General features: G+C 32.2%; 1 protein-coding gene across 3 annotated transcripts in view; it reads left to right on the top strand.

Annotated features, from left to right (window-relative positions):
• RPS6KA3 (ribosomal protein S6 kinase A3) overlaps positions 1-14,135 on the top strand; it is a 123,858-nt gene that overhangs the window by 16,197 nt on the left and 93,526 nt on the right. For 2 of the 3 annotated variants that reach the window (XM_037020465.2, XM_073227929.1), the window contains exon 2: positions 11,775-11,831. In XM_037020465.2, the coding sequence (XP_036876360.1) occupies positions 11,790-11,831 (42 nt within the window). In that variant the 5' untranslated portion in view covers positions 11,775-11,789. Of the gene's footprint in view, positions 1-5,107; positions 5,202-6,169; positions 6,207-11,774; positions 11,832-14,135 lie in introns of all 3 variants that reach the window. The other variant, XM_037020462.2, reaches the window with a different exon arrangement.

The raw sequence follows: 14,135 nt of genomic DNA, 5'->3' as shown, positions 1-14,135 counted from the left end.
AATAGCTTTCCTAGTTAGAAATGATAATGGAAAAAAATATCCTATTCAAAATAGCAAAAATATTAAATGTCTAGAAATAAACAAAGGGCAGGAACTAAATGAAAAAATAGTTCATTAAAAATAATTTGAATAAATTAAGAGAAAAGCTATGGTATTTAAAATTGCTTTCAATAGGATTTGATATTTTTAAAATTTTTTTAGAATTGAGGGTAACTTTTCCTTCTGTTTTGAATGTTCCAGGTTTTTAGTTTTTAAAAAAATCTTTTGTTTTATAGGTTTTCTGAACAGTTAATACAGTTTTTGGTAAAATGCTCTTATTTATAGTGTTTATACTTAATACATATGCAGCTAGAATAATTGATCACTATTAATTCTAGTGTAATTTGAAACTACAATTCTGAATTTTTCAGAAATAAGCCTTGCTCTCACGTTTTTATACCTATTATGATTTTTTTAAATGTATGTATGTGTATGCAAACACACACACATTAATATTTTTTAAACAAACCAGTAGTTTGGATTGTTTTTTCCCTGAGTAAACTCAACTTCAAATTTGTATAAAACTCTGGACGTGAAGATACAGTTGATTCTACACAAACAGGAATTTTGGATGTTAAGCTCTGATATATTTTGTATTTGAGCAAGTCACATTCTGTCTTGTTTCACTTACTTGCAAGCTGTTATTGCTGTCTTTTGTTCCTAAGAATGATTGTAAGACCATATATAAATGATTTTAGTGATTGTTAGTTAACAGTTATGTCATCAATAATGTATTTTGGGTTCCGTTCAGCAAACGTTTAAGCACCACTTGTTTTACCGATGAGGAAACAGATTCAGGTAATTTTGCCAATCACATAGCAAATAAAAGGTTGGGCTTTGAAGCCCATCATAATGGTGTATCTGTTTTAGATAAGGGGGACTTCATTAAGCCTCTGGAAACCAGGAGAAATCATTAGACTTGTTCCTGAGACTTAAATTAGCTGAGCCAAGGAATACACTCAAGAATTATGTAGTACTCAGATTTTTAGCCCCAGAGATGGAAATGAACCCATTAGGGTAAGGAACTTGTCAGAATCCCCTCATGTATTTATTTGTATTTGTCATTTCCTCTGGCAAGATGAGCAGGAGGAAAGAGAAGTTAACATTTACTGAACATCGAACATGGTTAGGCATACTGAACTTTACCACAACCAACGGCATAACTAGTATCCAAGTCTTGTGAATTAGAAAATTTAGATTCATAAGCAGCTTGCCCAAATTTACACCTAAATAAAGGATAAGGCCAAGTTTTGAAACATATATCAGGCTCCAAAGCCCATGATATTTTCTCTACACTGTAATTTCCTAGACTTGTCTACTCATAGGAGTCATCTAAGGTACCTCTTTAAAACATGAAATACCAAGCCACAGGACTTCGGAACTCCTGATTCAATTTCATTTTGGGGTAAGTCCAGGTAATATATCATTAACAGGAATCTTAGGTGATTCTGATCATCAGACAAGTTTGGTAAATAGTACCAACTCCATCAAGAACTAAGAGTTGGGCTTTGAAGGAAGGTCAGAAACAGGACTGGGAATAGATAGAGGAGCTTAAAATAAAACAAGTTGACACTTGACTATTTTTCAATACTAGTAAAATTAGAATAGTAAGATTGGATTGTGAAAATCATAAAATTGCTCTAGTTTCCTTAATCTGCACAGAAAAGCAATGTTTTTTCTTATTCTTAGTACTTCTCTTTCAGGTGACATCATTTGTACAATCCGTTCTTTGGCATTATCCTTGTTTACACTTGGGCACAAAGGCACTACTGTAGGATATAGATAAAGCTGTGCTTTGGATGCAGAAGAGAAAGAAGAAATTAGACTTAAAAAATAATATAAAAGCAGCTTTAAATACAGAATCAATAATATAACTCAGGTGTAAAAACCCCACAAAATATTAAATAACTTTAATCCTTAGTCACAGGATTATAACATTTTCAAGCTGAAAGAGCTATTAGATATCCACAAATTTTATGCATGAAGAAACCACAGCTCAGGCTTAAGGACTTGTCCACAGTAAATAGCACACTTTCAAATCCATGCTGGCCAAGGTCCCATCAAACTCTTAAGGATTGCAGATAAGTACCAGAAAACAGTGACTTTTCCAAGGTCACACTACTGTTTAGAAATAGATTTAGTGGCAAATCATGTTTACCTTATATTCCTTACTTCATTTATCTGATTTTATGGTTTCTTACTTTTTAAATTGCCCTGTTGAGAATATGAAAATATTCAAATGATTCTTTCTTAGGAGATTGTGCAATTGGGAATATTGTATCTGGTCAATGGTATGTTAGAAAAATGACCGATTACTTTCTTAGAGTGGTGTATTTAACAAGTGGACATTTTCAGAAAATGTGTCAAGTAAGAACTCTAATTTTCTCTTAATTACAAATTTTTATTTTATAAATAGAGAAAAATAAGCATAGCTAGATGCCTTGTACATGAATTCTAACAGGAATATGACAACATTTCTTTGTTGTATGAGTTTGGAATTCAGACTTTTCACTTACCTTATCTGCAAACTTAATAGCTCTGTGATCTTGGACAAGTTATTAACTCTCAACTTTTTTCTTCTCTACATAATAACATGCCTCATGGTTTATTAATGACTGATTGGGATTAAATGAGAGAATATGTGTAACATTATGAACATTGTACTTTAAACAAAAAAAGCATTGCATAAATGATAATGTTATTATTTCCTTGACCCAGTAGTTATTTGGAAGAATATTCGTTTCTGAATGAGTATATTAGTATCTTTATTCAGTATTTTTATCATAATCAGAAAAAATGAGCTGTATGATTGCTGCTTTTAAGAATTGTGGATTTACTTTGTGGCCTAGAAACATAGTCTTCATATCTTTTCATAGATACTTGCAAGGAACCCATAAACTTCTACATTATAAAATTGAGTATCAATTCTAATACAAATTACTTCAAGTGCTTTGTTCTTATTTTGTTCATTTTGCTAGTTGATATTAGTGACCATTTTGTGTCCATTTATTTCATGTTTTCATCTCCAGAACATCTTGTTTTGTGGTTAGGCTAGTCTGTTGTTAAATGTTCGATGCTATTTTGCATTTATTATTTTTAATGAATTGCTTGAAAAAATAACACATGCTAATTGTAGAAAATATGAAAAATAGAAACATATACAGAAGGAAATAAATATCTTACCCTTACTATGAAAGATCATTATTAAAAGCTTTAAATGTGATTAAGTGTAGGGGTTTTAGACTCAAATTTGGATTTGAATTTAGGGTGTTTATTAGCCTTAAGCAGGATATTAGACTTTCATTTGTAATGAACATATATTTATTGACCACATACTGTGTGCCAGTCATTTTGCTAGGGGCTGAGGATACAGCGCTCAAAAATTTTGATATACCCATGACATAGCCATCTTAGCTTAATTTCCTCATTTGCAAATTAGTGATAATGCCTCACAGAGTTGTTAAATGCATGAAGATGATCTATAATACTTAGTACTTGCCTGGTGTGTGGTAATTGCTCAGTAAATGTTAGTAATTACTATTACTACATATATTAAGTGCTAATTGTATTTTTAGCCCAAAGCAAATGACCTTGTTAATTGGCTTAAGGTTTTTTATTTTTGGCCTTAAAATTACAAACGCTTTCTTTTTCCTCATGCTTTTCTATACTTATCTGTTCAGGTTTCTCTTTAAAGCAGTAAATGATTGTGTGGGTTTTTTAGCATTTTAAAAATATAACCTAAGACTAGGTTTTATTATCAAGCATTTCAAACACATACCAGAGTAGAGAGAATAGTATAATGAACCACCATATTCCCATAACCCAGCATCAAGGATAATCAGCTCATGACCCATCTTGTTTCATCTGTAATCCCCCAATCTACACATATACACTTACTTCCGCTACCTGACTCCAGTGGATTGTTTTGAAGCTAATCCTAGATGCATCAATTCAGATGTAAATATTTACATTTATATTTCTTAAAAGATAAATACTTTTAAAAACATTTAACTATTCACAAAAATGTCAGTAATTCTGTAATAATATCAAATATCCAGTAAGACACTTTCTTTTAATTAGATACTTTATACTTTTATATTTCTTACATTCTTACTTTTGGAATTACTGTCATCTTAAGTTTTTTATTGTTTTTTTCTTCTGACATATGGATTGTTTGAGGAGATTATGAAATGTTGAAGAATTATGGAGCTGGGAAAACCTGGGTTTGATTCCTGCTTCTGCCATTCACTAATTAACTTTGCTGAGCCTTGGTTTCTACATCTGTAAAATGGGGGTAATTATACCTACCTCATGTTGTTAGGGTTGAATGTGATGCCTGCCTAAAGTACTACTAATTCCTTGCCAGTTGTTATCTTATCTGGTGATTCAGACTCTAATAAATAAATAAAATTCTTGGTTATTATATGATTTTTCAAAGAATTCCAAAATTTTTATTTATTAGCTAATGACTAAAAATAGTGGTTTTTAAATATCCTTATAGGAAAGACAAAGAATTTTAAATCTTTGTTTCTGTCCTCTTTTCCACTGCCTGTTTTATTTTGAGTCCAACTTTAATTTAGCCTAAAGTTACAAATCTTACTTTTTTCCTAAAGTTTTGTATTGTTTATATGCTTATACCATCATATATTTTTCATTATTTACCCTTTCTCCTTTAGTGGGGTTGTTTTATTTGTATATTTCTAGATACTAAGTTGGTATCAGTATACTTCACCAGTTCTTTTCTACCTTACTATTCTTGTGTTCTTATTTTGGTTTTCTTTCAATGGTCTAGGACATACCTTTGAACAATTTATGAAAAAAGATACTACCAGTATGGTGAAATTTTATAAGACTTTGCAGATCTAAGAATAATTTCCTGTGGCCTTTGTACATGAAAAACTAGGACAAGGTATAAAATTCTTAGATCATGACTTTTCCCTTTCAAATCTTTGTAAGTCATTACTTCATTGTCTTCTGGCATTTTATTGTTACAGAGGAGAAATCTGAGGTCAATCTGATTTTAGTTCCTTTGAAAATAACCTATTTTTTTCTGCTTGTATGCTTGTAGGATTTTATCTTTATCCTTGAAATTTAAAAACATTTACCAGGACATGTCTTGGTGTTGATGATCTCTGTTGAACCTTCTCAGTCTCCAGTCTCAGGTATTTTTTTCAGAACTGGAAAGTTTTCTTATACTTTTGATTGATTAAACTGCTCTGTTTTTTTCTTTAGGAACATCTGTTATTCATAGATTATTTCTATGTCTGTCCTCCATAGTTTTTAAATCTTTTTTTTTCCCCATTTACTCAAGTTTGTCCTCTGTGGCATGGATTCTGTTTTCTGCAGTGTCAATTCTAATACTTGCTATTCACAATGCAGATTTAATTTTGGCTACTGTGTTTTCATTTGTTTATTCTTAACATACTCTTGTTTCATAAACAGAATTCTCCTTAGGGGTACACTCCAAAAGACATGAGGTGGATTCAGGCCTAAAACCTATCTATTTTCTGAGTCCACAACCACAAGACCAGAAAAAAAAAACTTCTGAAAGGGTCCTCTAAAACTTAAAAATGTAAATATAACCAGAAGCCATTCCTACTCCAGTCTAGAAAATAGAACAGTCTTGAATACTATCAGGGCTCTAGGTTCTAGAGGAATAGTAAAGCAGGTATAAGGACACCTTAATTACAAATAAACAAGATTTTTCTAATTACATTGCTTGTTTTTTCTCTTTATAAATATAATATGTAACAAATGCATATAAGTTTAAAAATATAGTACAAAGAAGAAAATCCTATGACCCAGGTAACTACTGATAAGATTTAATATATGTTTTGTCAGTTACATGCACACATGTTGGGAGGGTGGGTGCAAAATTGGGGTCATGCTATGTAGTTTTGTACCCTTTTTAATTTAATATATTGCAAGCATATTTTTACATCATTAATTTTTATTTGAGGCCCTGATTTTAACCGTTGCATAGTGTTCCTACATATGAATAGATTTGTATTATGATTTATTTAACCAGTCCCCTGTTGGTCATTTAGATTGTTTTCTATTTTTCAGTATAATGAGTATGATGAATATCACTGTACATAAGTCTTTATGCACATCTCTGATATTTCCTTAGGATAAATGAGGAGCTGATTCTTAATCCTGTCACATTGGTAAGGATTATATACATTCCTTATTAAGAATATAAAATGCTTGTTTCTTATTGTTTCAATGTGATTGCATAGAAGATTCTTTGGATTCTGAACAACTTAATTCTATCTTAAGTAAAGTTTGAGAGAGGTTTCTAATGCCTCATCCTTAGCACCTCCATGGAACTCTGATTGCAGAAGGTTTGGGCAGGAAAACCACTGCTGGTATCAGGGAGTTTGGAAGGCACATAAACTTGTGGGAACTTGGAGGGTGGTTAAAAAAAAAAGTGTGGTCCTTGCTCATTCCTACAATTTGGGCCTCCCAGTTAGTACATGAGGGCTCTGGGTCCTTTCCCTCCTCCCTTCCTGTTATTTCAGGCTGTTTTCTCTGAGGAATTCTTTCCTCCCAGTGTTCACATTTACATTTCATTTCTAGGTAGGAGGATGTCAGTAGATGATATATTCTACTAAGTTCGAGATAGCATTTTATCAATCAAAGATCATTTTTTTAGTCCCAGTGTAGTTGTATAAGATGATCTGCTGAACTCAAAATGTTTTTTTAAGTTAATTTGTATTTTCTTCAGAGGTATCAAGCAGCAACCTGGAAATGTGCATTGTAACATGCCATTACAACAAAAGCAATGTTTAATGCGGCTGCTTAAAATGAAATTCTTTAAAATTAGTAAAATATTCTTACTTTTAACATTTCAGAATTTTCCTTAAAATATTTAGGAATATTCTAGAAGTGCTGAAACCTTGGTTCAAAATAACTGATTTGACTTGTTCATCCTCTTTAAACCAGGATGATCTTAAGTGATGATTTTATACTACAACATTAGAAGTTATTATGAAAACAATTCCTGCTGAAACTCAAGCTAACAGTCTCCCTTATCTGATTTGTTCTGATGAGACCCATATTGTACATTATTGTAATTTTCTACTTTTACACATTTCAGGCTAACAGATAAAGCATGATTAGCATTTCCTAACCTTTTCCAGTATTTCCCATAATATTTGCATATGTGCAATCTGCCAAACTGCAATTTTTTGGCTGAAAGACACCACAGTGGGATGAGAGGATAAATACATTGCCTCACTTTTAAATCTTTTTGTCCATGCCCATTCTTTAGCCACGTTGTATAAAGATATACCACTTATATGAATGACCTTTTCTACCCTGCTTAGTGAGAAATTAATTGGCTGTATTAGTGTACTACTTCATTGCATTGTATCTTTAGAATTTAACTATAAAAATGTAAATATTACAGTCAATTGAAGCAAAAGAAGGGACAGGAAGTAGCATTTATTGAGCATCTAGTAAATCCTTGGTGGATCCTTCTAATTACAACATCCCTGTGAGGCAGATATTATATACATCTTACAGATGAAGAAACTGAGGCTCAAAATGTTAAGTTACTTACCCCGGGTCAGGTGACTACAGCAGTGACAGAACTGGGGTTTAAGTCTGGTACTAGCCAGATTCAGACCGCATATTTTTTCTGTTTGTTTCTTAAAATTACAGAAATAAGTTTTCTTGTTTAATAGGTAACTTGTTTAAAAGTCCCTTGAACTTTTGGAACTGTAGGAATTGCAATATTGGGTCAGATTGATGGTCCATGTAACCTAATTTCTAATGAAGCCAAGGGTCATTTTTCAAAAGGGCAACTTCTTAGCTGTGGAAGTAACGATGCTTGTTCCTAATAGATAACATTTGAATTCATGTTTTGATGAAACAATACAAAAGGTTTATTGAAGTAAAGGTGCTTTTTTGGGTAGAGTTTTGTAAAGCTTCACTGGTAGGTAGGTTTGGCTTTTATATTTTCCTGCTTTTAAAATTAAATTGTTTAAAATTCTAAATCCTCACTAAACTCAGAAAGGAAGTAGATAGTTTTGCAAAAAGTAGAGCATAAAATACCTTGAGGTCATGTTTTTACTTATTTTTTTTCTTAGATTGGTTAGTATAATACTGTTAATTAGCTGGGTGAGGAGTTTAGAAAAGAAAATATATTATAAAAGTTATGGATTACATGAAGCTGAAAATACTGAAGAGGCTGATTGGCAGATTTGGAATCCAATTGGCAGATTTGGAATCCAATCTATAGTGGCTGTAGCAATGGATTAGATATGGGAAAAGATGAACCAGAAACTTAAAATAAGGCTTTATTTGTGAGGTTAGGAGCAACAAGTACAGAATAGAGGATACAGGGCTTAGTTACTGTATAAATAAAAGACAAGGATTTAATCAACAGAAAACTCATGACTCAGCAATGTGTTGTGGATATTCCAAAAATAATGTATGTGTGAACTGCTTTAATGAAAGTTTATTATCTAGGACAAGAGAGATAAAATGCCCTTTACTCTGCATTAGTCATATCAAGGTTAGAATGTTAATTGCATGCAATTCTGTATACCACTCTTTAAGATGAATTGACTGCACGCTCAGAAAAGAAGATGGTCTCATCTGTCTAAAAGGAATGTTTGAAGGAACTTGCATTATCTAGGACAGGCTAGGGGTGATTTGTCGTGGAGGCTGTAGTTTACTTCCTGCAACTCTGCAGGTAGAGTACAGGCACGGTAGTCATCCTATTAAAGGAGATTTATGGCTGAGGCAACTTACTATATAATGAAGAATTTTATCTAGCAGCGGTGCTTTTTTCTAAGATAGTGTAGTAAGCTGCCTGGTGAGGTAGTACATTCTTGTCCAGACAGTGTCCAAATATAGGTGAAAATGGGATAGAAAGAATTGAAGTATATGATGTTTTATTTGGAACAGAAGACCTTCAAGATCCCTTACCAATCCTGAACTTTTTTTGATTCTAAGATCAAAATGACTTTATGGAAGTATTATTTTATCTTCATGAAGTTATCTTACCTTAATAATAACAGTTTGCATTGGTATAGCTCATTACGGTTTATAAATACTTTCTTATGAGTTATCTCAGTTTTGAGCCTAACAATAACAATAAAGATGGGGCAAGTATCCCCCTTTTGAACAGATAAAGTAATAGACTAGGAGAATGTTCAAATTGCCCCAAACCATAAAGCTTCTAAGTGGCAGACTTAGGACTCGACCACTGGCCTACCATTCCAAGTTTAATGCTGTTTCTACTGTACCAGTTTGCCTTATAAGTTTTGATTCTTGTTTTGCATACACTGAAAATTGGAAGGAGCAGATGGATCTCAAATTATATTCCCATGGAAAATGTAAGTGTAGCTCATGTTAGACCAAGTAGCAGGTCAGTGCACCACAGAGGGGTGATTGAATGTTAGATATAATTAATAGCGAACTCATTTCTAAGTGCCAGGCACTCTTGTTAGGGTTTTATATCATTTATCTCATTTAGTCTTCACAACACCTGTGAACATAACACTTTTTAATGTCTACTTTTCATACGAAGAAACTAAAGCTTAGCTAATTTAAATAACTTGTCAAAGTTTCACAATTAGTGTAAGAGCAGAAATTTGAATCTAGGGATCTGACTCTAAAGCCAGTGTCCTTAAGACCTAGTTTAAGGTTTGTCTGGGATGTTTGGATAAAATGATCAGTATTCAGCAGAATAAATGCTATGGCTTTTGGAAGAAAGCTGTATCCTGGAGTTTTTTGAGTCCATACTGTAGGCTCTGATAGTGTCTTAGGAAAACAAAGATTTTATATCTGCCTCTCCCTTGTCTATATTTTTGCATGATTTCTGTGCTTTGTAAAATTGTATAGGCAATTCCTAATGTAAGAACATACTCTATGAGTTTTTGCATATGAAGGGTGCCCTTTTTATGGGTTCGTAGACCTGTGCCTTCCTCTAGGATGGATCTCTTGAATGGAGACCATGTTTTATTAACTTTTCATCTTCAGCTTGGTGCCTAGAACATAGCATGAATGAAATTAAATGGATGGATGAATGGATGAATAACTAGAGATGGGGAGAGTAAGAAAGAGGACTTCAAATTTGGAGCAGCTGCCTCATGTGGGCTATGGGGGAGTGGGTAGAACACCTTTTATTTCCCAGTTGATAAAGCTCCAAAGATGGTTAGAGTAGATCCTTGTACATTTGTTGTATTAGCAAGTGGTAAGGGGCATTTACTTCTTTTCCCAGTGAAGGAACTAGAGAAGACACTATGTGTTACTGACTTCTGGTTTGTTTTGTTTTGTTTTGTTTTAATTACACAAATAATACATATTCATTGTAGACACATTAGAAAATTCACATAAGCAAAAATAAACAAAAAAATTTAAATTTTCTAAAATTCTACCACCCAGAGATAGCCACTGTTAAATTAACATTTTGGTGTATATCCTTCCAGAGTTTTTTCCCATACAAATATATACATTTTGAAACATGTATATATTTATTTTAAATGGGATCATTATAATCCATACTGTTTTGTAAATTGCTTTTTTCACTTACTATATGTGACTGTCTTTCCATGTCAATCAGTTTACATCTTTATCATTTTTAATGACTACATAGTATCCCATTATATAGATGTACTATAATGTATTTAACTAGTTCTCTATTGTTAGGAATTTAGGTTTCCAATTTGGAGTTCTTTTTGGAAAAAGTTATGGTGAGCATTCTTGTACGTACATTTTTGTATACTTGTCTGTGTTTTTTTAAAAAGTCAAAGTGATAGGACATTTCAAGTTTTATGTGTCTTCTTTTTTTTAATACAGACTTAGATTGCCTTCCTGAAAGGTTGTGCTGATTTACACTTTCTCCAGCAGTATGTCCTGAGTGCTCTTTTCCCCATGCCCATATTTGCTCTGGCTGTTATTTTTCTCTGTAAATCATAACCAATTTGAAAGGCAAAAATAGCTTTCTGTTAAATGTATTTCTTTGACTAGTACTAAGGCTGAACTTTTTTTCTCTTATTGCTCATTTCTTTTGAGGTTCATCATTTTTTTCTTACAGGTTTGTAAAACAAAGCTCTTCATGTATTGAGGATAACCAGTCCTTTGTCATGTGTTGCTTTTATTTTCTTGATCACTTCGTCTTTTGTCATTTTGTGTCTGGCAGAAAACATTTTAAACTTTAATGAATTCAAATGTCATTTTTTTCCCTTTATAATTTCTACCCTCCTTACCCCACAAGTATTATTCACCTGTGTTTTCTTCTAATACTTTTACATAATTTTGTTTTTGACATTTAAATGTTTAATCCACCTGGAATCTATTTTAATATAGATATCTAGCTTAATTTTTCCCCAAAATAATTGATCAGTTGGCCTGATTAATTATCAGTGGAGTTGGAATTTAGAATGTGTTTTGTCACAGAAAATATTGTAAATGATGTTTGGTAAGGTTTAAGTAAGACCACTTCTAATGCATTTAACTACTAAAATAAGCTCAAGGGTTCACCTGGAAAGGTAATCATCATTTATTGTATCATTTCCATGGAAGAATGTTTTTATACTTAACTTTTGAAGCACAACTTGTTACACATTGGCAACTGCATACTTACATGGTGATTATGTACTTCATTAGAATCCTTTGGAGTAAAAATATTCCTGTAGGATTTTGTTTTGTCTGCCTTCATTTAACTTTAACTGATGTGAGATCTGTTTTGGTAACTTTTCTACTTGCTGTGCTTTTCACAGAATGGACAACAAATTATGGATGAACCTATGGGAGAGGAGGAGATTAATCCACAAACTGTAAGTAAAATATTATATCATAAGGGATATAGGTAAATCAGACACCATAAAATTTAAGTATTCTTTTAAAGTGAGCAAAGTAATTGTTTTATAGTATTAAAAACTTGTACTTTGACATTAATTTTACCAAATACATTTTTTAATATGCCAGTGACATTTTAAAAAATAATTTGATAAGACTGATTTTAAGAGAATGACAAAACAAAATGTTTATATTGTTGAAAGTTTTTCACTAGTAACTGAAGCTTTTTTTCCAAACAATAGATTTATTATTAGAGACAAAAATATAAAGGTCATACTTTACATAAATATTTATCATAGAAAACAAATGTCCACAGTTTCCTCATCTTGTTTTTTTTAATTCACTCCTGAAACCCCTGCACCTAGACCAGTGCCTGGCACACAGCAGACATTCATTTAATGTTACATAAATGAATTAATAAATTTTTTCCTCTACAAGATAACCATTGTTAGCAGCTTGGTTATTATCTTCTTTTTGTTCTGTACGATTTTTGAGATTTGTAAAATACATATATTCTGCAACTTGCTCTTTCCATTTAATGTGTTAAACACCTTTATGAGAATATACATAGATCTAACTCTTTTTAAATGGTTGCATGATTTTTTTAATGCATGTCCGGTACTTAATGTAATTTTCCCCTATTTATTTTTGTGAACTTGTGCTTCAGTCTTAGAAAATGATTTGCTGTAAAAAAAGGGTATGAACATTTAAATCTGAATAGACATTGCCAAATTGCTCTCCAAACCAAAAAGGTTATAAAATTTCACTGTATGAGAGTGCATTTTCAACCATACCCTGTTCAACATTGGATATTATCAGAACTTATTTTTAATTTGAGTCACTCTAAACAAATAATACTTTCTCATTTCAGTTTATATCTCATTTGATTATTAAAGATGTTGAGTATCCATGTATTATTGGCCTTTGTATTTTTGTGTTTGCCTAATTTTCTTTCGGGTTACTTGTTGTCTTCCCTATAGTCTGTATGATCTCTGTATATATTCTGGATATTAACTCAATGTCTGTAACATATCTTGCAAATATTTTCTTCCTATTTTTTTTAAACATTGATTATGTTGTCTTCCATTGTGTTTGTTCAGTTTTCCTTTTTTAAATGGTCAGAGCTGGCTTCTGGGTTTCATGTTTTGGTTAGAAAATCCTTCCCTGTACCAAGGTTATAAAAATATCCTCTTACATTTTCATTTACCACTTTTATGGTTTTGTTTTTGCTTTTAGATTTGTGATCTGCTTGGAATTTTAGTACCCATTGTGACATAGAAATCTAATGTTTCTTTCCAAATAGCCTATTGTCCTAATTTCTACTTACTGAAAAAATAAAACCCATTTATTTCTACTTGAGATCCCTCTCTTATCATATATAACATTGTCATATACCCTTTATGTTAGTTTCCTAGGGCTGCTCTAACTAAGTGCCACAAACTGGGTGGCTTAAAACAACAGAAATTTATTCTCTTACAGTCTGGAAGATTAGCAGTCCAAAATCAAGGTGTCAGTAGAGCCATGCTGTCTCTGAAGGCTCTGGGGGAGGATCGATCCTTTTTGCCTCCTCCTCTTTCTGGTGGCTACCGGAAGTCCTGGACATTCCTTGGCTTATATAGACAAATCACTCTAATCTCTACCTCTATTGTTGCATGGCATTCTCTCTGCTTATCTCTATGTCCAAATTTACCTCTTCTTGTAAGGACACTAATCATTGGATTTGGGCCCATCTTACTTCAGTTTGACCTTCTCTTAACATTATTACATCTGCAAAGGCCTTATTTTCAAATAAGATCACATTCACAGGTACTGGGGATTAGAATATGAACATATCTTTTTGGAGGACACAGTTCAGCCCACAACACCCCTGAAAGTTTTGACTGGATGTATTTTCAATTATTGTACTTTTATTATAGATGTTTTTATATGGAGCAAGACAAACCCTCCCAGCTTTTTTCTTTTCAAAACTATAGTCCTATTCATTTTCCAGATGAACTTTACAATAATCAGTATATCAAATACTCCTGAAAAATTTGAGATTTTTAGCAGAATTACATTAAATTTACAAATTAACATGAAGAAAATTATTTTAATACTGAGTTCCCCATATCCAAGAATATTCATTTATTCTGATTTTCTTTTATATCCTTCATGGTTTTTTATATGTTTTGCACATTTTTCATTAAGATAATCCATGAGTATTTTATAGTTTTTGTTATATTGTAACTGGGGTTTCTTTTTTGCTATGTCTTCCACCTGGTTATTGCTAGTATATAAAAATG

The sequence above is a fragment of the Manis javanica genome, chromosome X (genome assembly GCF_040802235.1).
Source record: "Manis javanica isolate MJ-LG chromosome X, MJ_LKY, whole genome shotgun sequence".
NCBI lineage: Eukaryota > Metazoa > Chordata > Mammalia > Pholidota > Manidae > Manis > Manis javanica.
This window is presented reverse-complemented; position numbering and strand designations above follow the sequence as displayed.